At 50.0% G+C, this 22,769-nt stretch overlaps 6 protein-coding genes across 6 annotated transcripts; 2 read left to right on the top strand and 4 right to left on the bottom strand.

Annotated features, from left to right (window-relative positions):
- Positions 1-7: 7 nt before the first annotated feature.
- On the bottom strand, positions 8-6,714 carry BO94DRAFT_530154 (tetrafunctional fatty acid synthase subunit FAS1). The gene is made up of 2 exons (XM_025610625.1): positions 821-6,714; positions 8-764 (listed from the first exon to the last, which is right to left on the bottom strand). The coding sequence occupies exons 1-2, from the start codon at positions 6,611-6,613 to the stop codon at positions 282-284; spliced, it is 6,276 nt and encodes a 2,091-aa protein (XP_025473556.1). The 5' UTR covers positions 6,614-6,714; the 3' UTR covers positions 8-281.
- A 2,164-nt stretch (positions 6,715-8,878) lies between these two features.
- Positions 8,879-14,575, top strand: BO94DRAFT_453151 (trifunctional fatty acid synthase subunit FAS2; the record flags this gene model as incomplete). Its single annotated transcript, XM_025607554.1, has 3 exons — positions 8,879-9,398; positions 9,460-14,405; positions 14,465-14,575. 3 exons carry the CDS (start codon positions 8,879-8,881, stop codon positions 14,573-14,575), a joined length of 5,577 nt encoding a protein of 1,858 aa, XP_025473555.1.
- A 970-nt stretch (positions 14,576-15,545) lies between these two features.
- On the bottom strand, positions 15,546-17,889 carry BO94DRAFT_530152 (tRNA (guanine26-N2)-dimethyltransferase). The gene has a single exon (XM_025610624.1). It carries the CDS (start codon positions 17,841-17,843, stop codon positions 15,636-15,638), a length of 2,208 nt encoding a protein of 735 aa, XP_025473554.1. The 5' UTR covers positions 17,844-17,889; the 3' UTR covers positions 15,546-15,635.
- A 74-nt stretch (positions 17,890-17,963) lies between these two features.
- Positions 17,964-19,313, bottom strand: BO94DRAFT_530151 (MCP1 family protein). Its single transcript, XM_025610623.1, has 2 exons — positions 18,920-19,313; positions 17,964-18,834 (listed from the first exon to the last, which is right to left on the bottom strand). Exons 1-2 carry the CDS (start codon positions 19,149-19,151, stop codon positions 18,047-18,049), a joined length of 1,020 nt encoding a protein of 339 aa, XP_025473553.1. The 5' UTR covers positions 19,152-19,313; the 3' UTR covers positions 17,964-18,046.
- A 236-nt stretch (positions 19,314-19,549) lies between these two features.
- BO94DRAFT_481888 (putative C2H2 finger domain protein) lies at positions 19,550-20,804 on the top strand. The gene is made up of 3 exons (XM_025608872.1): positions 19,550-19,676; positions 19,747-19,773; positions 19,841-20,804. Exons 1-3 carry the CDS (start codon positions 19,662-19,664, stop codon positions 20,453-20,455), a joined length of 657 nt encoding a protein of 218 aa, XP_025473552.1. The 5' UTR covers positions 19,550-19,661; the 3' UTR covers positions 20,456-20,804.
- Positions 20,669-22,380, bottom strand: BO94DRAFT_530149 (pyruvate dehydrogenase (acetyl-transferring) subunit E1 beta). The gene is made up of 4 exons (XM_025610622.1): positions 21,967-22,380; positions 21,772-21,895; positions 21,401-21,687; positions 20,669-21,339 (listed from the first exon to the last, which is right to left on the bottom strand). Exons 1-4 carry the CDS (start codon positions 22,215-22,217, stop codon positions 20,868-20,870), a joined length of 1,134 nt encoding a protein of 377 aa, XP_025473551.1. The 5' UTR covers positions 22,218-22,380; the 3' UTR covers positions 20,669-20,867.
- Between the last annotated feature and the right edge of the window lie 389 nt (positions 22,381-22,769).

The raw sequence follows: 22,769 nt of genomic DNA, 5'->3' as shown, positions 1-22,769 counted from the left end.
TCATAAGGCCGCTTGCCCACCCAGAGGTAAATTTCTGAAGTAAGCAATGAAAGCTGTCTAGTTTTCACTTATAATCTATGTTTACCTTGTCTCCCTTACTCTTTCCACTCTTCCTGCGAGTCTAATTGATATCCGCACTTCTACACCAATAGCTAAAGGCTCGACCGATTGAACAGTAAGATTGAAGGGTTTCTAAACACCAGCGCTAGAACAAGGCAACTCGAATTTTTAAAACAAGAACAGAGACGACAGGGTCACCATATATACTGAAAAATCTAGTCCTAGACACTAGTGGCCCCAGTAGGGCGTGAGCCTTCCCCGCCTTCCTCATACTTTTCCCAGTTTGCTAGAATGTGCGCAATTCTAGGGGAGTTGGTCAGTCTGTAAACATCCTCGAAGTACTCCTTTGTGATCTCGAACGGTCTAGCTGTGACGTTCGGAATGTATTTGCCGACCAATTTACTGGGGTCAATGGTGGTCTTGTTGATCTTCTTCAATAAGAATGAGCGGAAAGGCTTGACACCAGAACGAAGAAAGGTGCTGTGGAAAGGCACATCGATTCCTCTCAGAGGAATGGTGGCGAAGCCACGTTCAAGAGAAATTGGCCTAGGTTTCGACTCTGTTTGTTTAACACACTCCTGGATGATATTGACGAGGTGTGCCTTGACATCGTCCAAGGACATGCTTTGCATGAGCGCGGGGATGTCAATGTTTTGAGCTTTGAGATAGTTGAGCAAATTCGTAAGGCAGTCAAGTGCCCGGAGCTACAACAAGATTAGCACAGGACGCGCGGTAACTAAATAATGATGCAAGCACTCACATCACCAGCGGCAACATATTGCATGTTTGCAACGTTATAGTTGACAATCTCCAGTAGCCAGCCCGTTTGCTCAGAAATAACCTCAACCACATACTGTAGGGCTTGTTCATTGAAGGTCTTCGAGATACGGCTGGGGTTGACAGCACACATAGAGTAGTTCGAGCGACCCTGCTCGTCTCGCTCCACAGCAACCTGCATTGTCAAACCACGATAGAAAACAACGGAAACCAAGCTTTCGATGGGCATGACGTCGGCAAGTGCTGCAAGTGCTGAATACTCACCCAGTGAGTGACCCGCAAAGCTGCTGTCTCTCTGGACCAGACCCTTAGAGCGCATGTCCTCAAAGCTTGCCTTCTCCATCAATGTTAGAGCCGGCTGTGTGAACTGGGTTGCAGAAAGAAGTCCAGATGGCGAACGGTAAGTATAAGATGCCGTGTTCTCGTCAATCTCTTTGAATATCTTCTCTGATTTGATGGTCCCATCTGCATTGACAGTTTCAAAGGTCATTGACATGTAGTTCTGCCGGATAGCCTTTCCACGTGGACCGCCAAAATAGACGGTCAGCTCCTTGGGATTGTTCTTCACAATGTCAATGATTGAGAGACCGTAATTCTCAATGAAATGGCGGTCTGCCCGATCCCAAACCTCCCTGGCAACTGGACTGCTCGCGTAAAGTTCCATGCCCATGCCCTGCTCCTGGGATCCCTGACCGGTGAAGACATATGACGTGACGGGCTGTTCCACCTCAGCTTCACCCAGGAGGACTTTATCTTCGGTGTCTTTGTTGATAGCCTCGACCTTGATAATCTTACGACCGGCGATCATACCAACGTGCTGCAACTTGACAGTAATGACATCATTGGGCAAAACCATGCCGACCAACGACACATGGAAGCCTCGGACGCGGCCAACATTGTTTTCAGCTGCCCAAGTTTCGACGTAGCTGCGAACGGCAGCGCTTGTGTACATTCCATGAGTGATGGTACCGGGTAGGTTGGCGTAGCTTGAGAAGACGCGAGACACATGAATCGGATTATAATCGCCAGAAACCCGAGCGTACGTCTCATTGGAGGCAGGAGCGCGCAATTCTAATGCCGTCTTGCCGCTAAGGGGGATGGGGTTTTCGAAATAGACAGGCTGCTCAATAGATGTTCCATTCCGTTGGAGGTAGTCGATCACCGGGTTTCCATGAGAAGTGCCAGCTTCATAGTCCACAGAGGCCACTTGGATGATCTCCTTGGTGGGTAGTTCCAGGAGGACTTGGCCAATGGTCTGCACATTGCTGAACACGGACTTATTCTTAAATCGAATCAAGCTCTGAAGACGGAAGGTCAAGGTCTGACCCAATAGCTCAACTTCGGACTCATCCATTCGGAACCATTCTTTCGAGCGAAGGATGGCGACATCTCGGCTAGAAGCAAGGTGGACCTGCATGGGTACTTCATCCTTGCGCTGGAAAGTATTCTCAAAGTCCAGATATGCTCCACGGTACAGGAATTGGCTGGTGACATGCATGATGGGTTGACCATCTCTTTCAATCGTACCGCATACTTCAACCATTTTCCCAGACTCTTGGTTGATAACTGAGTTGATCTGAGCGGTGGTATCCAGGACATCGCCGACCTTGAGGGGTTGGGCTCCAGGAACCATCTTGAAACCATTTGACAGATGAACCAGCTTCAGCAGGTCACCATCGATCGTGCGTGGGAAGATGGGCTTAGTGATTGCCTGCCAACCTGCCACGATAGCGAAATCCATGGGAGCAAAGACCTCTTTGCCGGGGCGGTCAACAAAAGCTTCGCCAGTGTTACCGACAGCATGGACGAAGTCGGCAACCGCTTGGGATGTGATGGTGGTACGTCCGCCGTTGAAAGTTGCGGTAGTAGGAGTTTCAAACGGAACATCCTTGTTGCCAAACCACACGCGGTAGTAAAACTCCTTAATACGATCGTTACGGCTGTCCATGACCTCACGGATTGGTGCATAGCCTGCGTCAGGATGGTATGTGAACAAGAAAGACAGAGGCACAACAGCGGCTTCCGCCGTTCTTCCTTCATACATGGTGAGACTTATCTGGCTCTGCTCGTTCATCTTCACCTCAACCGTCTTGACAAGTTTGCCAGACTGATAAGGTTCCCTCACGATGATGGTTGTCTTGGAAGGATCTTCCGGAAACGAGATTTCCACATACATACCAGGAACCGGAGAAACAATCCGTTTCATAGGATTAGTCTGGAAACGATGGTCTTGAACGAACACATCGGCCAAAAACATGGCATGCCTCCAGGAATATGATGGCCCAGCAAGAAGACGCAACCAACGGTCCAGGTCAGGCAGGTCAGCAGACGGAGACGATGACAAGCGGTAGCTGACCTTGTTAGTGTCTTCCGAAATCGTAAGGCCGTCAATATCTGAATCATCATCAACCTGATGGAAACGTCCCCCAAAGTATTCGATGACAGGAATATCGCTATTCTCGCCGCCATAAACATCCTTGATCAAGCTTTCAATATGACCGTCATGAATACCGTTCAGAATATCCGCGATAGGCTCATCAATGACATTAGAGAACTTTGCAGCCATCGGGCCTTGCAGAATACATGTCCTGCCAACATCCTGGCCCACAACTGCCTCGAGGTCTTCGCTCTGCCAAAGGGAGTCCTTTTTAAACCAGTACTCGAAGTTTTCATCCAGCGAAGGGACAAATGGAACTGGTTTCTGACCGCGTCGTTGGCAGAGCAACAGGAAGTGCTGTACGTCTTGAGCATTAATCAACTGAGTAGAAGCTTCCGGATACGAAGCCAAGATGTTGTCAATGGCCGGGTACGGTGTGTTAAGCTCAGAATAATTTTGTAGTAGAGACGCTTGGCCTTCGGCAGTGGTGAATCTCTCTTCGACTCGACGAATGAAATCACCGGTCAATTTCTTCAGAGAATCATCGATCCATCTACTCTCATGTTTGACATACATGAGGTCCACCATGCGGTGCACCACTTCTGTGTAAGTCATATCTTCCAGGTCGACGGTCTCTCCAGATGCATTGCGACCGAACCAGACTTTATGGAAGTCATCATTGAGCTTCTGGATGATGTAGTTCCGGAGCTTCTTGAGCTCAGGAACACGCTTTGCCTTATCAAGCTTGAAGATTTTTTGATCCATTTCATGCCAGAACAGGACGCCTCTAGTAGCCAACTTGTGAATAGGCTCGCCCATCTCTGAAAGCACAGTGACAACCCCACCTGCGGAGCCTTTGTATGTCTTTTCCCAATCTTTGTCGTCAAGACCAGGAGCATCGGCAATGGCCTTCTTGGCGTTCTTTGATGTATGCGCTTCCTTGGAAATCATCATGCGACTACCAAATAGGCACCCATCAAAAGGCATTGGTGGGTAACCGAAGCTGGAAGACCATGTGCCCGAGAGGTAAGGATAGGTATCCTCGGAACCGCCGAAACCACTGCCGGCGACCAGCACAATATTATCACAGCGTCTGATGCGGCTGTACATTTGCAGAATCGGCTGGTGGAAGTCTTCAAAGGAATGGTGTCCCCCACCACGCCCTCCAGTCCATTGCAGAATAACAGGAAACTTGGGGTTAGCCTTAGCAACGTTGATGACTTGCTGGATCGCATCAACGGAACCTGGCTTGAAGGCAATATGCTTGATGCCAAGTGTTTCAATGTACTCGTTGGCCACCTCAATAGATGGCACACCAGCACCGATAGTCAAACCTTCAATTGGCACGCCATCGGCCCTTAATCTTCCAATAAGTGGAATTTGCCACGCCATGGCGCGAGGGTTGACGTAGATCAGGTTGATTGTGATACCGCGGCCCGGTGGAATGGCTTTTTCAATCTTGCTGATGGCCTCTGTCATCGACTTGGCATTGTAATAACCGCCACCAGCAAGTTCAATATGGTAGCCTGCATTCATCGTTGCAGCAATGAAATCCCATGGGACTGTAGTTGGTGTCATTCCAGCGACCATGATGGGAGGGATGCCTAGCAACCGGCTCATCTTGGTATCGACAAAGGTTTGCCCAATGGCATTCTTGACCAGACGCGGTCCATATTCCTTGACCCAATCAATGGCATACTTGACGGAGTGTTCGTCTCGATCAAACAGCTCAGGCTTGTATCCAACTTCGGCATTGGTGCCATCCATAGCCCCAGCGAGGACAACACGTACACCTGTACCATCCTTGTTGCGGTTTGTAAGTACACCGAGACCAGAGATCCCGCCAGGGCCGAAATCAACAACATGTGTTGCACCCGCGAAGACAGTTGCCTGTTCCCAATTAACAGCGTCGTGAGTGATCATACGAACCAGTGCTGGAACGACGTTAGATTCCCCAGTCTTGCTCAGATCGCTTCCAGATTTCGTGTCATAAACGGGAATGACAAGGGATTCAGCAGGGATCTCGATGTCCTCCAGATCCTCCAAAATTCGGTCATATGCTGGGTACAAGTACTGGCTGTGAAATGGAGCAGTGATAGGAAGAAAACGGTTGACAAAGCGAACTTTACGCTGAGTAAACGGCACCCGGTTTTGATCCAAGCCAGTCGGAGCTTTGACCTTGCGCAAGCGCAAGTTAAGACCGTAAAGAGATAGAGGGGGTCCAGTGACAACGAAATTGCGAGCACTGTTGACTAGCGATATGGAGATGTGGCGGTCTTCAGGCAGGTGTTGATTCGTAGTATCAATGTGTTCCTGAACCGCAGATCTCGGAAGGTCTCGAATAGACAGCATAGGCGTAGGTGTACCTTCTCCGTTCTCGATCGAATCCTGGAGGACAGATGGGGCGATGGATGTGCGAGGATAGGCTTGCTGACTACGGAGGCCAATCCAGAAAAGCATAGTCAAGGCATTCTTGGCAGCCTTCTCGAAGCTCTCCCAGGTACTTGCAGAGGCAATTGCCGCAGCCGTTATGACACCCTGAGAATGGCCAGTAGTTCCACTCAACCTCTCCAGCACCTCACCGGGTGTTTTGCCCAGAACCTTGCAGGTAACGACAAAGTGCGCCAACTGCACCAAGCCTATCAGCGGTAGGCTCACTGGAGCCGACACGAGGTAGTCAGTGTCTGGCTGAGAATCGCGATCCTGAAGCCAGTGGATAATATCCAAGCCTTTGGGATAGAGCTTGTTGGCTTCAGGCTCATGAGACAGAGCCTGCAGCAATTCGGCAGAAGAGGTGATAAGATCATCAACGAAGGAAGGGTAGGTGGTGTAGATTTCTCTCAATTCGTCAAAGTACTCCTCGATGTTTCCTTGCCCTCCGAAGACTGAGTAAATGCTCGCCTTCTCGTCCGAGGCATCTCGGAACAAGGCGGAGTCATACGGTTTAAGGGGACGGCCAACGGCTGTTCTCCCGGCATAATAAGCCTTTACAACCATGACTTTTTTGGCAGTGATTCCAGGAAGACTGGCAGCAACAGCATGAACATCATTGCCCCTCATAAAGGCGCGTTCAAATTCGTTGAGAGCCAGCTTTAGAACCTCCAAGTATGTTCCATGCGCATCATCCTCGCCTTCTTCAACTTCATATGCAACATGCCCGATATATCTAGCGACAAGCTCAGGGACCGAAGAAGGCTCATCGTCTTGAGCGAGCTCGTCCGTCGGCTGTGGTAACGAGGCTGTAAAGTTATCCTTCAATTGCGACGCATGGAAATGAAGAGAGGTCGGCACAAGGAAGGAGAACTCAAGTGACCCATGTGTGAGAATAAGGGGTCTCAATGACTGTGACGAGCGAGGGGTATTAATGCCCGTCTGAGGGCCAGTGGACGCTCCGTACATCTCGTGGATTCGTTTCTATCTCTATGTGGTGATTTGGGATAGCACAATTGGAAGCTAAGAGGATCGCGAGGTGATTATCAAAGAGGATGTATCGAGGGACTCTGTTACGAGTAAGTGTCATGCAAGATCCTTAACAGCAATTGAAAGGAGACGGATTGCAATGGCAAAGCTTTATCCATGAGGATATTTGCGGGGAAGAAACCCGGAGCAAAGGACAAGGTTTGCCGGCAGGGGGAGGGGTCGAGCGAGAATTGCGAAAAACGATCTGACTGCTCCGGGGGTAGCCTACCTAGTTCTATCAGGATGGGTCTTTTCAAACAATACTTGATCAAGCCTGGCCGAGAGTCATCGGCTGGTCCACCGTCCAACGAAGATGAGAGATGACGGTAGAAAATATGGGCAAGATTTAGAGGGGGAAATATTACAATATGAAAATCAGTAAATAGTTATAAAGAACAGATTGGACAAGGGTCAAACGAGGAGAAAGAGAAGGTGGGCTGGGTATGAATGGAGTGGACAGGGTGAACCAGGCCTTAATTGGCAAAAAAAGGTGTTCACCACATCCAGGTGATATTTTATTATTACACGTGCAGAGATAGGTCTGGCACCGCACACAACACTCTGTTGAACCGGCCGAGCGGAGGCAGAATTCCGTAGGTTTGGGCTGGTTGAATGGGAACTGACCGGATTAGGTATGGTGGGCAGGAGGATCTCCCCAAAGGTCCAAAATGGTTGGGCTGGGCCTAGGGCTCGATATGACAATACCTGACCACCTACCGGGTACTTCCATAGGCGCCCTCCAACTATGTAGTGCTAACATGGAGTACTAACTACAAGTAGGATACGGATTGTGGTAGTAAGTACCTATGCACCTATCTACTACCTACTAGTAATACCTGCATCTTTTCCGAACCTGCCTCCTCGTTCCAGATACTTTCAGATTTTTTCTGAAACGGTTACTTGAGATAGTCCTTGGAATTAATATTATACCAGTGAAGTCATTTCAAACCAAATCCATTTTTCATAAACAAGCATCTAGAAGAAGATAAATACCCAGGATCTATGTAGATGCTAGACAGCATGGGATTACCTCGATGGCGGATATAAGATAGATTGAAGTACTTCCGTGGTACTACTTACTAGATACTACTAGAAGTTACTATGCTCGATGTGTTCCAATTGATGCCTGCTTAGTGTATGCCTGTGGATATGATGTAGTCAGTCTAGGGTCCGATGGAGTACATATTTCCCAACTGTATCCATCCATATAGCCTAATTTGGATTTCTGACAGGACATTTGGGCAATGGTGAGAGCCAGGTCACGGGTGGCTCTATCCGTAGATAGTATCTATCTACTTACAGGGTAGATACTAGATAAGTCGGATACCTAAGTACCCTACTTCTCTATCCCATGATCCAATCCAAATTACTCCGTACAGATGAATAAATTACCGAGCATGTCTAGCTCAACCGTGCTTTAATCCGATTTTCCTTTCCTTTCCTTTCCTTTTTTTTTTTTTTTTCTGGAGGGGGGGGATCTTCCTCCCTGTTATGGCTGTTTCCATGGGTGTCTACTAAGAGTACTGGAGTAACCCATACTCCGTACTCCGTACCGCACGAAAGTAATCTCCCGCCCCAACACTCACCAAAAGTTCTTAGTCAAAATCCCATCCACCCATACTCTGTAGCCTTCTTCCCTGTGCATAGTATCTCCCAATCTCCTTTTTTGTTTATTATTTTATTTTATTTTATTTCATTTTTCTTTGTTCCCAAACTTCATCCGCTTTTTCTTTGGGACATCTCGGTTCCAGGACATCGGCGAATTCCCCCCACCGCCAGTGGTCCTAGGCTGGGGTGAGTGCTCATAATTCCTACCCTACGTTAACACTTTTTCCCTTCCCTGTCCAGCATCTTTTTTTTCCCCACCGGCTGTTTGTATGTGCGATTGATTGAAACGAGAAGCATAACCAACATGTTCTTCCAGTAAATTATATTATACTAACAGATATCTGTTCACTTAGGATTGAAATTGTTCAGCCATCCATCAACTATATTATCAGTTTAATTATTATTTTTCTCTTACCCTAAACCTCACTACCATCACTTCATCTTTAGCACTGGCCGCCACTGTCCCTGGACCACCTCTCACAAAGCCAATTCAAAAGTTGAACTTTGCCCCCATTGCATCCTTCGCAACTGTCTGATCGTCATACACGTACCCCATTGGGCTTTTACACGTTGCCGTTTTGTCAACTTGCCTCCAACATGCGGCCCGAAATCGAACAGGAGCTGGCTCATACTTTGCTGGTTGAACTTCTGGCCTACCAGTTTGCATCACCGGTAAGATGGATTGAGACCCAGGATGTCATACTCGCAGAGAAGAGAACAGAACGTATTGTGGAAATTGGTCCTGCAGATACGTTGGGTGGGATGGCAAGACGGACCCTTGCGTCTAAATATGAAGCATATGATGCTGCTACTTCCGTGCAGCGTCAAATACTTTGCTACAATAAGGATGCAAAGGAGATCTATTACGATGTGGATCCCGTGGAAGAAGAAGCAGCGGCTTCGCCAGGAGAGGCAGCGGCCAGCCCTCCAGCGGCCAGTGCCCCTGCAGCTGTGGCAGCTCCAGTGACAGCAGCTCCACCTAGTGCTGGACCTGCAGCAGCAATCGAGGATGCCCCGGTTACAGCTGTGGACGTCTTGAGGACACTAGTTGCGCAGAAGCTGAAGAAGAGCTTGTCGGATGTCCCCTTGAGTAAAGCTATCAAAGATCTAGTTGGAGGTATATCCTATCTTGCCTGACAATTCGCACATTGAATTGCTGCTAACTAGTATACTTCCAGGTAAATCTACTCTGCAGAATGAAATCCTGGGAGATTTGGGAAAGGAATTTGGTTCAACTCCCGAGAAACCAGAGGATACACCTTTGGACGAACTAGGTGCATCTATGCAGGCGACTTTCAATGGACAACTGGGCAAACAATCTTCCTCCCTCATCGCCCGCCTGGTCTCATCAAAAATGCCCGGAGGTTTTAATATTACCGCTGTTCGCAAATACCTAGAGACGAGATGGGGCTTGGGATCTGGCCGTCAAGATGGCGTCCTTCTTCTTGCTCTCACTATGGAGCCGCCCTCTCGTATCGGATCCGAGGCCGAGGCCAAATCCTACCTTGACGATGTCACCAACAAATACGCTGCCAGTGCGGGAATCAGCCTTTCGGCCCCTACAGCTGGTGGTGATGGTGGAGCGGGCGCTGGAGGCATGCTTATGGACCCGGCAGCGATAGATGCCTTGACCAAGGATCAGCGGGCATTGTTCAAGCAGCAGCTGGAGATCATTGCGCGCTACTTGAAGATGGATCTACGTGCTGGTCAAAAGGCATATATCACATCACAAGAGTCCCAGAAGACTTTGCAAGCACAGCTAGATCTTTGGCAGGCTGAGCATGGCGATTTCTACGCTTCTGGTATCGAGCCAGCTTTCGATCCTCTGAAAGCCCGCGTGTATGATTCCTCCTGGAATTGGGCGCGCCAGGATGCTCTGAGCATGTACTACGACATCATTTTCGGCAGACTCAAGGTTGTTGATCGTGAAATTGTGAGCCAGTGCATTCGTATCATGAACCGGTCGAACCCGCTGCTTCTCGAGTTCATGCAGTACCACATTGATAACTGCCCCACTGACAGGGGTGAGACATATCAACTGGCCAAGGAACTTGGCCAACAGCTCATCGAAAACTGCAATGAAGTTCTAGACGTTGCCCCTGTTTACAAGGATGTCGCTGTGCCTACAGGGCCTCAGACGACGGTCGACGCTAGAGGAAACGTCGGATACAAAGAGGTTCCGCGGGCCAGCGCTCGCAAATTGGAACACTACGTCAAGCAGATGGCGGAGGGCGGCCCGATTTCTGAGTACAGTAACCGTACGAAGGTGCAGAATGATCTTCGCAGCGTCTACAAGTTGATTCGCAGACAACACCGCTTGTCTAAGTCTTCCCAACTTCAGTTCAATGCCTTGTACAAGGAAGTTATCCGTGCTCTTAGCATGAATGAAAACCAAATCATGCCACAAGAGAATGGTTCTGGAAAGAAGTCAGCTAGGAACGGTGTTAAGCGCAATGGCAGTCCCCGCACGGGCAAAGTGGAGACAATTCCTTTTCTGCATCTCAAAAAGAAGTCTGAACATGGCTGGGATTATAGCAAGAAGCTTACGGGTGCTTACCTCGACGTACTGGAATCTGCTGCACAGGCAGGTCTAACCTTCCAGGGCAAAAACGTTTTGATGACTGGTGCTGGTGCTGGCTCTATCGGAGCAGAAGTGCTGCAAGGTCTGATCAGCGGTGGCGCTAAGGTCGTTGTTACCACAAGCCGATACTCACGGGAGGTCACTGAGTACTACCAGGCGATGTATGCCCGCTACGGTGCTCGTGGTTCTCAGCTTGTTGTGGTACCTTTCAACCAGGGTAGCAAGCAAGATGTGGAAGCACTTGTAAATTATATTTACGACACCAAGAAAGGGCTTGGCTGGGACCTGGACTTCGTTGTTCCATTTGCCGCAATTCCCGAGAACGGGCGTGAAATCGACTCTATCGACTCAAAGTCTGAACTGGCTCACCGCATTATGTTGACGAATCTCCTTCGGCTCTTGGGCTGCATCAAGACACAGAAGCAGAGCAACGGTTTTGAAACACGTCCAGCTCAGGTCATCCTCCCTCTATCCCCTAACCATGGTACCTTCGGAAATGATGGCCTTTACTCTGAGTCCAAACTCGGGTTGGAGACGCTTTTCAACCGCTGGTACTCCGAAAATTGGAACAATTACCTTACCATTTGTGGCGCTGTTATCGGATGGACCCGGGGCACAGGTCTAATGAGCGGCAACAACATGGTTGCTGAAGGGGTTGAAAAGCTCGGCGTCCGCACATTCTCCCAGCAAGAGATGGCCTTTAACTTGCTTGGTCTCATGGCGCCTGCGATTGTCAATCTTTGCCAACTGGACCCTGTCTGGGCCGATCTTAACGGTGGTCTACAGTTCATTCCTGACCTGAAAGACCTCATGACGAAGCTCCGCACCGAGATAATGGAGAAAAGCGATGTTCGCCAGGCAGTGATCAAGGAAACCGCAATCGAAAATAAGGTCGTCAATGGCGAGGACAGTGAAGTCCTTTATAAACGGGTGATCGCTGAGCCTCGTGCCAATATCAAGTTCCAGTTCCCTAGTTTACCCACCTGGGAAGAGGACGTGAAACCGCTCAATGAGAACCTCAAGGGCATGGTTAACCTGGACAAGGTCGTTGTCGTCACCGGCTTTTCGGAGGTTGGACCCTGGGGTAATTCTCGCACGCGCTGGGAAATGGAAGCCTATGGCAAGTTTTCTCTGGAAGGTTGCGTGGAGATGGCATGGATCATGGGCCTTATAAAACATCATAACGGCCCATTAAAGGGGAAGGCCTACTCGGGATGGGTCGATGCAAAGTCCGGAGAGCCTGTAGATGACAAGGATATCAAGCCGAAGTACGAAAAGTTCATTCTCGAACATTCTGGTATCCGGCTCATCGAACCTGAGCTATTCAAGGGCTATGACCCCAAGAAGAAGCAATTGCTCCAAGAAATCGTCATCCAGGAGGACTTGGATCCTTTTGAAGCATCGAAAGAGACCGCAGAGGAGTTTAAGCGTGAACACGGTGAAAAGGTGGAGATTTTCGAATTGCCGGAGTCCGGCGAATTCACCGTGCGCCTTAAGAAAGGGGCTAGTCTCCTGATCCCGAAGGCCCTTCAGTTCGATCGTCTGGTTGCTGGTCAAATTCCTACTGGGTGGGATGCCAAGAGATACGGCATTCCCGATGATATCATTGAACAAGTTGATCCAGTCACTTTGTTCGTCCTTGTCTGCACTGCCGAGTCAATGCTTTCAGCTGGCATCACTGATCCTTACGAGTTTTATAAGTATGTTCACTTATCCGAAGTCGGAAACTGCATTGGTTCTGGTATCGGAGGTACCCATGCATTGCGAGGAATGTATAAGGATCGCTATCTGGACAAGCCCCTGCAAAAGGATATTTTGCAGGAATCCTTTATCAACACAATGAGTGCCTGGGTCAACATGCTACTCTTGTCCTCTACGGGCCCAATCAAGACACCAGTGGGTGCTTGCGCCACGGCAGTCGAATCCGTTGACATTGGCTATGAGACGATTGTGGAAGGAAAGGCCCGCGTCTGCTTTGTTGGAGGTTTTGATGACTTCCAGGAAGAAGGGTCTTACGAGTTTGCCAACATGAAGGCTACCAGCAATGCTGAAGATGAGTTTGCCCACGGCCGCACCCCACAAGAAATGTCACGACCCACAACTACCACTCGTGCTGGGTTCATGGAGTCCCAGGGTTGCGGTATGCAGCTCATCATGAGCGCCCAGCTTGCGCTGGATATGGGCGTACCGATCTACGGTATCATTGCGCTGACGACCACGGCTACTGACAAGATTGGTCGCTCCGTTCCCGCTCCCGGGCAAGGAGTTCTCACCACAGCACGAGAGAACCCTGGCAAGTTCCCTTCTCCATTGCTAGACATCAAGTATCGCCGCAGGCAGCTTGATCTACGTAAGAAGCAGATCAAGGAATGGCAGGAATCCGAGCTACTGTACCTTCAGGAAGAAGTCGAGGCTATGAAAGCCCAAGCCTCCGAGTCTTTCGACGTCTCCAGTTACATGCAGGAGCGGGCTCAGCACATCGAACGCGAGGCTGTTCGACAGGAGAGGGATGCTCAATTCAGCTTTGGAAACAACTTCTGGAAGCAGGATTCGCGCATTGCTCCTCTCCGTGGTGCTCTTGCCACTTGGGGTCTCACCGTTGATGACATCGGCGTTGCCTCCTTCCACGGTACCTCTACAGTTGCCAACGACAAGAACGAATCCGACGTCATTTGCCAGCAGATGAAGCATTTGGGTCGTAAGAAAGGCAACGCCCTTCTGGGAATTTTCCAGAAGTACCTCACTGGACACCCTAAGGGCGCTGCTGGCGCCTGGATGTTCAACGGCTGTCTACAGGTTCTTGAAAGTGGATTGGTCCCCGGCAACCGAAACGCCGATAACGTGGACAAGGTGATGGAGAAGTTCGATCACATTGTTTACCCGAGCCGCAGCATCCAGACGGATGGCATCAAAGCCTTCTCTGTCACGTCGTTCGGTTTTGGTCAAAAGGGTGCACAGGTTATTGGTATCCATCCTAAGTACCTCTTCGCTACATTGGACCGGGCTCAGTACCAGGCCTACAAGGCCAAGGTAGAGGCCAGACAAAAGAAGGCATACCGCTTCTTCCATAATGGCCTGATCAACAATAGCATCTTCGTCGCTAAAGACAAAGCTCCTTACGAAGATGACCTTCAAAGCAAGGTCTTCCTCAACCCTGATTATCGGGTTGCTGTTGATAAGAAGACCTCGCAACTCAAGTTTCCTACCCAGCCTCCAAAGGCCAGCGACAAAGGAGTTGAGAGCACAAGGACAGTGGTCGAGTCGCTCGCAAAGGCCAATACTTCTGACGACTCGAAGGTCGGCGTCGACGTGGAGAACATTGAAAGTTTCAACATCGAGAATGAAACTTTCATTGAACGGAACTTTACTGCAAGCGAACAAGAATACTGCCAAAAGGCCGCGTCTCCTCGGTCATCCTTCGCAGGACGTTGGAGTGCCAAAGAGGCAGTTTTCAAGTCCTTGGGTGTTAGTAGCAAGGGCGCAGGTGCTCCACTGAAAGATATTGAGATTTCAAGCGATTCGACTGGGGCGCCCGTTGTCAGCGTAAGTTCTTCCATGTCGCTGTTCAAATAACCGAGTATCTTTACTGACGTGTGATGTAGCTTCACGGTGCTGCAGCTGAAGCCGCCAAGCAGGCTGGTGTCAAGCAAGTCAGCGTCAGCATCAGCCACAGTGATACCCAGGCAGTCGCCGTCGCCGTCTCCAAGTTTTAATGTGCTGATGAGGATTAATGGCCTGGATTTTTGTCAGGTACCTTGATTGTAATTTATCATGTCTCCTTGACAACTTCTTTAGACAGCATTAGATTGTCAATACAACAGGTGTGTAGTTTCAACAATCCTGGTACCCCTTTCATCTTCAATAGGTCGGGCTTTCGCGCCGCTTCGAGATGCCTGCAGTTCATGTACGAAACACCAGGCTCAATATTCCAGTGCCTTGTACGTCAATTACGCAGAATCGCACTGCAGGGATGTATGAAGATAGTAAAACTCTGGTTATACAGGGGGCGCCTGTCGATTAATGTGTCTGTAGACTGGGTAGGTCTGGCATGATGGTTTATTATAGGGGGGGCGCTACAGGCATACTGGCCAGGCTAACTGCACATTTTTTTCGTTCTCTGTCTACTTTGTCATGAATGGTTCGCTTTTAGAAACTTACTGTCTTGAATATAATGATATTCAAGTCTATACAAGAAGTCTCAGGCTGTTAAGTACAGAATTTATGTAGAAATGTATATAAGAATTTATGCAGAGACTTGCGTAGAGACTAATATAAGTCTTTATTTAGCTCTTATTCAGAGACTCATATAGGGATATATATAGAAGTTTATACAGACTCTTATTCAAGATTCTATTTAGAGATTTATTTAAAGATCTTGTAAATATATCAGTCTTTTCTGAGTCTTTACATAAATTTCTATATAATTTAGAGCCTATTTAAAATCTTGAAGAACTATAGAATATGATATTCTTCCTGGTAACTTCCTAAAGTAGTAGGCAGAGAGTCAAAAAAGCGTGCGGTTAGGTTAGCCTGGCCAGTGTGTAGCACCTCCCTATTATAACTAACATGCCTCCCCTTTCACTCCAATGGCACTACGGGACGGTCAGCCTGAACATGAGTACCTGAAGGCTGCTGCTACTAGTAATAAATGCTAGATGATTGCCTGCAGATGGTGAGTGGTACACCAGAACTTATAGTGCATTCGCAGAAGTCTAAGATAAGCGGCGTCTATATTGAGTTTTTTTATTGTAGACCAACCAAATCCATCAGTCATTATCTGCTTCCGGACGCTCGGCTTAAAGGACCCCAGTTCTCACGAGGATTGATTTGATAACGTACCAGTCGCTTCTTGGTCGTCTCCTTACCCAAAGCCTCATCGAATACAACCTCTAGCGTGCTGGGGGCAACTCTAGGACCGTGGAAAGGCTTTGTGTCCTGAGCATCCTTCTGCATTCCAGGTTTGTTGAGCTGAGGACCCGACACGGTTTTCCCTCCTAATGCTTGGTGGGCACGGGAGCGATATAACGCAGCCTCGATTTTGGTGATCATGTCTGTAGCGTCCTTTGCCTCCTCGGTGGCAGCCTCAATTTCCGATTTGAGATGAGCTAGGGAGGTATCTTCCTCACGCTCTTGAATGCTCTCTCGACACTTGGACATAATAACGGCACCGGGGCTCCCGGGCTTCAGGACGCCTTCTTTGATGGGAGATTTCTGCCTCACCCATTCCCTCATGATTTCCCAGGTCACCTCCCAAGGAGCATCCGTGCGAATTGTATTCGGCCTCGCATGACTGCGAGTTGACCGATAGCCTAGGTGTCGAAGAGCTCCACGCATGGCGTCAATGGAGACGGTTGATGTATGCAAGACCTTGGACAGGGCGCTGAGGCTGAAATAGAAAGGGTACTCATCACGGACGGCCGGATCCAGCCGCGGGATTATGGCAGAAGGATCACCGAGTTGGATATCTCCACCAGCTGCGCCGGTAAGTTCCGGGTCTACATCTTTCCTAGAAACTTCTAGGGTTAGATCTTCCTCTAGTGCGGTGGTCAACATGCCCTCAATCCTGTCAATGGTCTGGTACACATCTTTATCTGCGTGGGGGAGCATATCAAGGACCCTCCGAATAAAGTGAGCATTATGAAGGGGACCGGCCCACATAGGGCCACTTAGATGAGTCTTAGAACCGCAATGGGCACAGCGACTATCTGCTGCTGGCCCCTGAGCAAAGCCAAAATGGTAGAAAGGGTCACCCTTCTTGTCCAGCTTCTGTTTCGTCTGAGTTATAGGCTGAGTCGACCATGCTCCACAGCCAGAATCGCAATTATAAACCATCATCATATTTCCAGAAGAAAACTTGACTTCAGCCGGAGAGCGATGGACACGAACAAACACTCGAGCATAAAAATCAATCGATAGAGATAAGAGTGGCTCAATTGCAAGGCCATATTTCGCTGCAGACATTGCAAGCCCGTGTAAGATAAGACGCAGCCCGCCTTCATGGCAATGTGGTCCTTTGATGGGAATTCCACCATACAGGGCGAATGATTTCTCGGGATACCCATACGAGGCCCAGACGCCCGCATCAGTACAGGTCACACAAAGAAGGCCACCGTCTTTGACTCCTTGGACCGCAGCGTCCATGAATGGCGCAGCAGTGCCATAAGGGTCCAGATCGATCACATCGAACTTTCCAGTGTGGGGTTCGGCGATTGGAGTGGTTCCCTGGTGCTGGAGGCTGTACATGTAAGCGCGCGCATCCCCGGTATTGGGTCGAATATGGTCGCCGAGATTATTATATTTAATGTTCAACTTCATGGATTGAATTGCCGAGGGTGACAGGTCATTGGCGACAACATAGGAAGTGAATGGTATCTCCGATGCATATCGCAGCGCACGCAGACCCGTGGCAGAGAGGGCGTCTAAAATGGTAAAAGATGGCGCCGCGTCCTGCTCTGCGTGCTGCGAAGGAGCCTGGGAGCACCTGCTCTTTGCTGTGGCCTCGTCTTCTTGGGTTGATTCTTTGCCACGCCCCTCTTCCCGCTTGCGCTTCTTGCCTTTTGCGGAACACTCCGCGGCCTTTTGTTTCTTACGTTCGGCCTTTTGTTTCTTCAAAGCTAGCACATGCTCCCCATATGCGCGAATTGCAAGGACACTAAGGTCGCGGTTGAACTGCTGGATAGGATTGTAGAAGACTGATTGGGATTGGTCGTCAGCTTTGAGATCCTTTTTCGTGGCCTTTGAGGCGGCAGCTTGGGCAGGGGGGTTCAGAATGTACGCCAACCCTTCCTTCACTGCCCTGTATTCAGTGCCGTCGTACTGTATCAATTGCTCAGACATATCCTTGGCCGGGGATGGGGTAAAGTAGGATCGGCGGAGTGGCGAGCGGTTGAAGAGACAGGTGCAGCGGGCAATCGCGCGACGGGGGCTGAATCGAGGGTGGATGGGGAGGGTACGGTAAAGGGCACACAGGCGTGAGCGCATCGACCCCGTCTTGAGTGAAGACGGTTGACTTGGATCGGGTGTGGGGGGAGGGAGCGAGAGACCGAGAGGGTTCGAAACTTTTTTTTACTTTTCCAACCCCCGAAAGCACGGACCACAGCAGATCTGCGCTATCATCCATTTACATTAATCTTGTTATTATAATACATAATGTCGGCCGTGACTTCCATCGGTACATTAGTCGGTCAGAGCCAGCTCCCAATGACAGGGACCTGACTGTATATCTCATTCCACCCACTGGCCTCCCAGCCATAGCCCTGCCCGGCCCGGCCGATGATTACCAGGGCGCCAGCCAGCCAGACTGACGCGCCCACCGCAGCGATCCCGTTGACAGTCCACCACATCTTTTTCTGTCTGCGGACTCGTTGCTCGCTTTCAGAGTGTCCCAGGTATCCCTCTAATGAGCCTTTCTTTCGGGCTTGTTCCTTCCGGGCCGTGGTCACTCTCCAGCCCATCCAGGAGGCCCAGCCCCCAATGAAATGCCACACTCCGACGGTGACAAACATCATATAATAAAGATTCCAAAGGACGGGGGCTCGTGAAAATCCTTGGGCCACATAACCTAAACCAACTCCTGAGCTTCCTCCATCAACCATCAGTGGGGTGATGCGATTGACGAGGATATGGGAACCCAGTAGTGGGGCGAGAGTATATCCTAACCGGGCCTGCAGGCTCATTCGAGGCCAAAAATTCAACGAAGACCTTTGTGACCTTGTCTCAGCGCCGTACAGTCGCGCCCGCCGTGCAGCGCGAATGTTGCGCAAGGCAATTCCGGACGCAATGTGGATCAGAATGGGAACGGTCAGGACTAGGTGTTCGAGTGATGGAGACTGGTAGACGGGTCTCGTGAAAAGCAGAAAGTTTTCGCTATCGGGCACGGACCGAGTCGCGAGAGGAATGAGAGATGTGTTGGCCCAATGCAATGCAAGGAATAGGCTGGGTGGATATGTCGAGTAGCGTTGGAAAGCAGACACTGAGGGACACGTAAGGGTCATTGTTAGCTACCGCGGGAGATATTCTTGCCATATTAATCAATGTATGGAGATACTTAGCCGTACACCAGGAATCCCAGCTGTGCCCGCGAAGACCTAACTTGAGCGATGAGAACGTTCCCCCGGCCGTAGTCTGGGGTACCGCCGGGCGACTCTGTTTGTTGGGGAAGTATTCGCCAGATTCGAGGTCTGGAAATTCATCATCTACCGGCGACGGGTCCAGTTCTTGCATGGAGAATATGGAATTTGTGTTGATGTCATCCGGTCTGTGTGCCAGGCTTTCTTTAGGGGCTGCCATGGCGCGACAACGGCACTAGACGGCCAGGTTGTTGGAGTCTACAAGGGACTTTGTATGTGTTCGGTACCAGGTGCCAATTACCCCGATAAAAGAAAGCGTTGCGATGGGTTCTTGGAATCAGCATATGATCAGTGACCAGCGAGTACTGATTTAGATTCTCGGAAGCTGTTTTTCTTGGAAGTAGTATTGATTGATCGATCGATACTTCAGGTTTAGTCCTACTAAGCGATCTACCACGTTCGTGCGCTGGTGATTGGCCCGTCACTAACATTGTACGGTACCGCACCAGTATTAACAATAGTACTTGACCCTCCAGGGCGGTAGGTTTCCTCCAGCAGAAAGTAAACTTTAGTTAATTGGTCATCTCCCAAGGAAACATCCCGTAGACAAATCACAACCACTGGCACAGATCTTATTTGCCTAGCGAGCAATCGGCAGACTCTGGTCCTGTCTTGGTGCTTGCTCTGACTGACCATTCAAAGCGCTGTCTGCGCGCTTTCCCTCATAACGATGGCGCCTGCAAGTGCATGCATTCCGTATCTCTTTGAGCTACATGTCTTCCGACTAATCCTTGGCTGACGAGTGCATTATATAGCGAGGCTTCACCAACCCCACTCCTAAGGTGCGATTCGGTGCTAAAAGCAGATCAACACCTTTATGCTAATTCAGGATCCCTTCCTATCTTCTAGACCGAATCTGCGCGTTCCGCTCTGAGCTCTTTCACCTGCACTCTTTGCAACAAGTCCTATTCTCGCCATCCAGAATATGAAGCTCATATTTCTTCTTATGATCACCAGCATCGCAAGCGCTTACAAGATCTCAAACAATTATCACGGGATCCAAATGCTGCAGAGAAGGCCAGGCGAGCAGAAAGAAAGGCTGATGCAGAGGCCGGGTTAAGGGTACTCGATTCTTCCAAATCCATCCCAGCATCGACGGCTGGGACTGGATTTGGATCTGGGGGTAGTACTGGGGGTGGAGCCGGATTCAAGAAAGGGGGGTTCAAGAGTTCGTTTACCACCGTCAAAGGACCTGTCGCCCCAGCTGCGCCCACGAAGAAAAATGTTCTAGGTGGTGACGATGAAGACAATGGTGTTGCAGAAGCAGATGATGCAAGCCTGTACAATCGAAGCCAACCCACCAGACACGAAAGTGCCCAGCTTGATCAGGCAGAGAGCGATACTGATGAGGAATATGCCCATGATGTAATAGGTGGGATGTATTACAATCCACGGAATCCTACAAGTTGCCCCCCTGAGTGTGTTGGAGCCAGGAATGCCCCATCACAAACTTCCATCTTCTGACGAATTGGCCGTCACGAGGTGTGACATCAAATAGGCGATAAATGTCTTCTCTTTTTTGGGGGGGGGAGCCTTGGTCGATGATTTGGCAATAAAAAACCTACTCGATACGAGCAGCCCCATGGCTACATACGGGCTTTTTGATGGGATCCCATCAGTCAAGAACAGGGCTACCCGGTAAACGCCATTATGAAGACATGTCACATAATATATGGTCATGAAAAGGCATTTGGTTTCTAAAATGCAGATTGATGTTGATTGCGTTGTATAGTCGTACAAATTCCAGGAAATCGGGTGATGAGGCAGAATGGGAGAATAGGAGGAAATGGCTGGGACAATAAGAGGGTACTAGACACATAATTTTATTACTTCAGTTTTCCTTAAGACACCGTCGGTTCATGTACAGCAACCCACTTCACAGCCGCAGCAGCTTGGCAGCCTGGGTGACAATGGTGTCCTCCTGGGGGAAGCTCATTTGCTCAAGGCCGGCGGCGTAAGGGGTAGGCACCTCGGCACCAGTCACACGAACCGCAGGAGCAGTCAGGTAGTCAAAGCCGTACTCCATAGACAGCGCAAGAATCTCGGAAGAGACGCCGAACATGGGGAAACCAGACTCGACACACATGAGACGGCCAGTCTTCTTGAGCGACTGAATGATGGTCTCCACATCGAGGGGCTTGACGGACCGAAGGTTGATCACCTCCGCGTCAACACCGTACTTCTGCTTGAGCTCGGCAGCAGCATTGAGTGACTGTCCAACGCAGCGGGAAAGGGTAACAATAGTCAAGTCCTTGCCGGGGCGTTCAATCTTGGCCTTTCCAATAGGGAGGACGAAGTCGTTCTTCTGAGCGGCCTCGCTCATCGGGAAAGCCTGGCCGTACAACAGCCTACAGCGCTTTGTCAGACTCGATATGTTCCAAGATATTGCGATTATCACAGGGAACCTACTCGTTCTCAAGGACGACGACGGGGTTGGGGTCGCGGATGGCAGCCTTCAACAGACCCTTGGCATCCTCGGCGCTCCAAGGCGCAACAACCTTCAACCCAGGGATGCTGCCGTACCAAGCGGAGTAGTCCTGGGAGTGCTGGGCGGCAACACCAGCCGCGAATCCGTTCGGTCCACGGAAAGTGATGTTACAGGGCTGAATACCACCGGACATGTAATGCGTCTTGGCAGCGGAGTTGATGATCTGATCGATGGCCTGCATGGCAAAGTTGAAGGTCATGAACTCGCACTAGGCGATCAAATAATTCTTAGTATACCTTGCGTTTGCCTGATGAATGTTGCATAGTCAAAGATGGCAAGCCGGGGAACTCACAATGGGGTGCAGTCCGGCAAGAGCAGCACCGACGGCGAGACCACAAAAACCGGCTTCCGTGATGGGGGTATCGATGACCCGCTTGGGACCAAAGCGGTCCAACAGACCTCTCGTCACCTTGTACCTATACGAAGAGCTTGTTCAGAGATGCTATCCAATGACAACGGCCAATCCACGGGGAACGGGGTGGCATACGCTCCGTTGTACTGCGCAACCTCCTCTCCCAAAATGAAAGTTTTCTGGTTGCCCTCCAGCTCCTCGGCGAGCGCCTCGTTCAGTGCATCGCGGACCGTGACCTCCTTAGTACCGGTCTCGGTAGCGTATCCCCGGAAACGCAGAATTGAGGGCGCGCATGCGTTCTGGGAGAAAGCAGGGCGAAGAGGAGCCGAAGAAAGGCGCGAAGAAAGCAGACGAGCTGCCGGGCGGAAAAGTCGGGGAGCAGCCATGGTAGGAACTGTAGGGTATAGAAAGCAGGGAGAAGGGAACGAGAAGATCTTGACGGAATTACCGGACGGTTGGCAATTAGAGTCAAAGGAGTCAAAGGGGAACGGACAGCCGAAAGGGCCTCGTAACTCTTCCGGGTCGGGGAATCTTTTTCGTCGACGAGGTTCGGGGAAGATGGTTTTTGGTGAGAGCTTCGAAGGGACTGTTGGGTTAAGCGCTGACTAAGCCCGTCGCGGTTTCCTCACGTTCTCACCGGGCGCCTTCTTCCGTAGCCTCCGTTCCCTCCTGACTTCCTCCGGGACAGCCGATAAGCGATCCTGTTCCTATCGAGAGATAAGCCCGGAGTAGATATGCGTTGACGGCTCCCAAGGTGCTCTGTCGGTCAGTAAGTACTCCGTACTTGAATCACCACTCTCACTCCCCCAGCGCCTGTTTACTAACCGGAGGCCCTTCTACCCATAGGAAAATTGCTCTGTGTCGCTCGTTTTTTTGTCATCAACCATCCCTACCTTAGTTATCTGCTATCGTTTCTTACTATCCCGGAGGGGACGTGA

The sequence above is a fragment of the Aspergillus sclerotioniger genome (genome assembly GCF_003184525.1).
Source record: "Aspergillus sclerotioniger CBS 115572 chromosome Unknown BO94scaffold_1, whole genome shotgun sequence".
Taxonomy (NCBI): Eukaryota; Fungi; Ascomycota; class Eurotiomycetes; order Eurotiales; family Aspergillaceae; genus Aspergillus; species Aspergillus sclerotioniger.
This window is presented reverse-complemented; position numbering and strand designations above follow the sequence as displayed.

Coding starts and splice junctions, on each gene's coding strand:
- BO94DRAFT_530154 (XM_025610625.1), bottom strand. CDS start 6,613: ATGTACGGAGCGTCCACTGGCCCTCAGACGGGCATTAATACCCCTCGC. Junction 765..820: donor AATATGTTGCCGCTGGTGAT/GTGAGTGCTTGC, acceptor ATCTTGTTGTAG/CTCCGGGCACTTGACTGCCT.
- BO94DRAFT_530152 (XM_025610624.1), bottom strand. CDS start 17,843: ATGCGCTCACGCCTGTGTGCCCTTTACCGTACCCTCCCCATCCACCCT.
- BO94DRAFT_530151 (XM_025610623.1), bottom strand. CDS start 19,151: ATGGCAGCCCCTAAAGAAAGCCTGGCACACAGACCGGATGACATCAAC. Junction 18,835..18,919: donor GCACAGCTGGGATTCCTGGT/GTACGGCTAAGT, acceptor CGTGTCCCTCAG/TGTCTGCTTTCCAACGCTAC.
- BO94DRAFT_481888 (XM_025608872.1), top strand. Junction 19,774..19,840: donor TCACCAACCCCACTCCTAAG/GTGCGATTCGGT, acceptor CCTATCTTCTAG/ACCGAATCTGCGCGTTCCGC.
- BO94DRAFT_530149 (XM_025610622.1), bottom strand. CDS start 22,217: ATGGCTGCTCCCCGACTTTTCCGCCCGGCAGCTCGTCTGCTTTCTTCG. Junction 21,896..21,966: donor GTTGCGCAGTACAACGGAGC/GTATGCCACCCC, acceptor CTCTTCGTATAG/GTACAAGGTGACGAGAGGTC. Junction 21,688..21,771: donor TTGCCGGACTGCACCCCATT/GTGAGTTCCCCG, acceptor TTGATCGCCTAG/TGCGAGTTCATGACCTTCAA.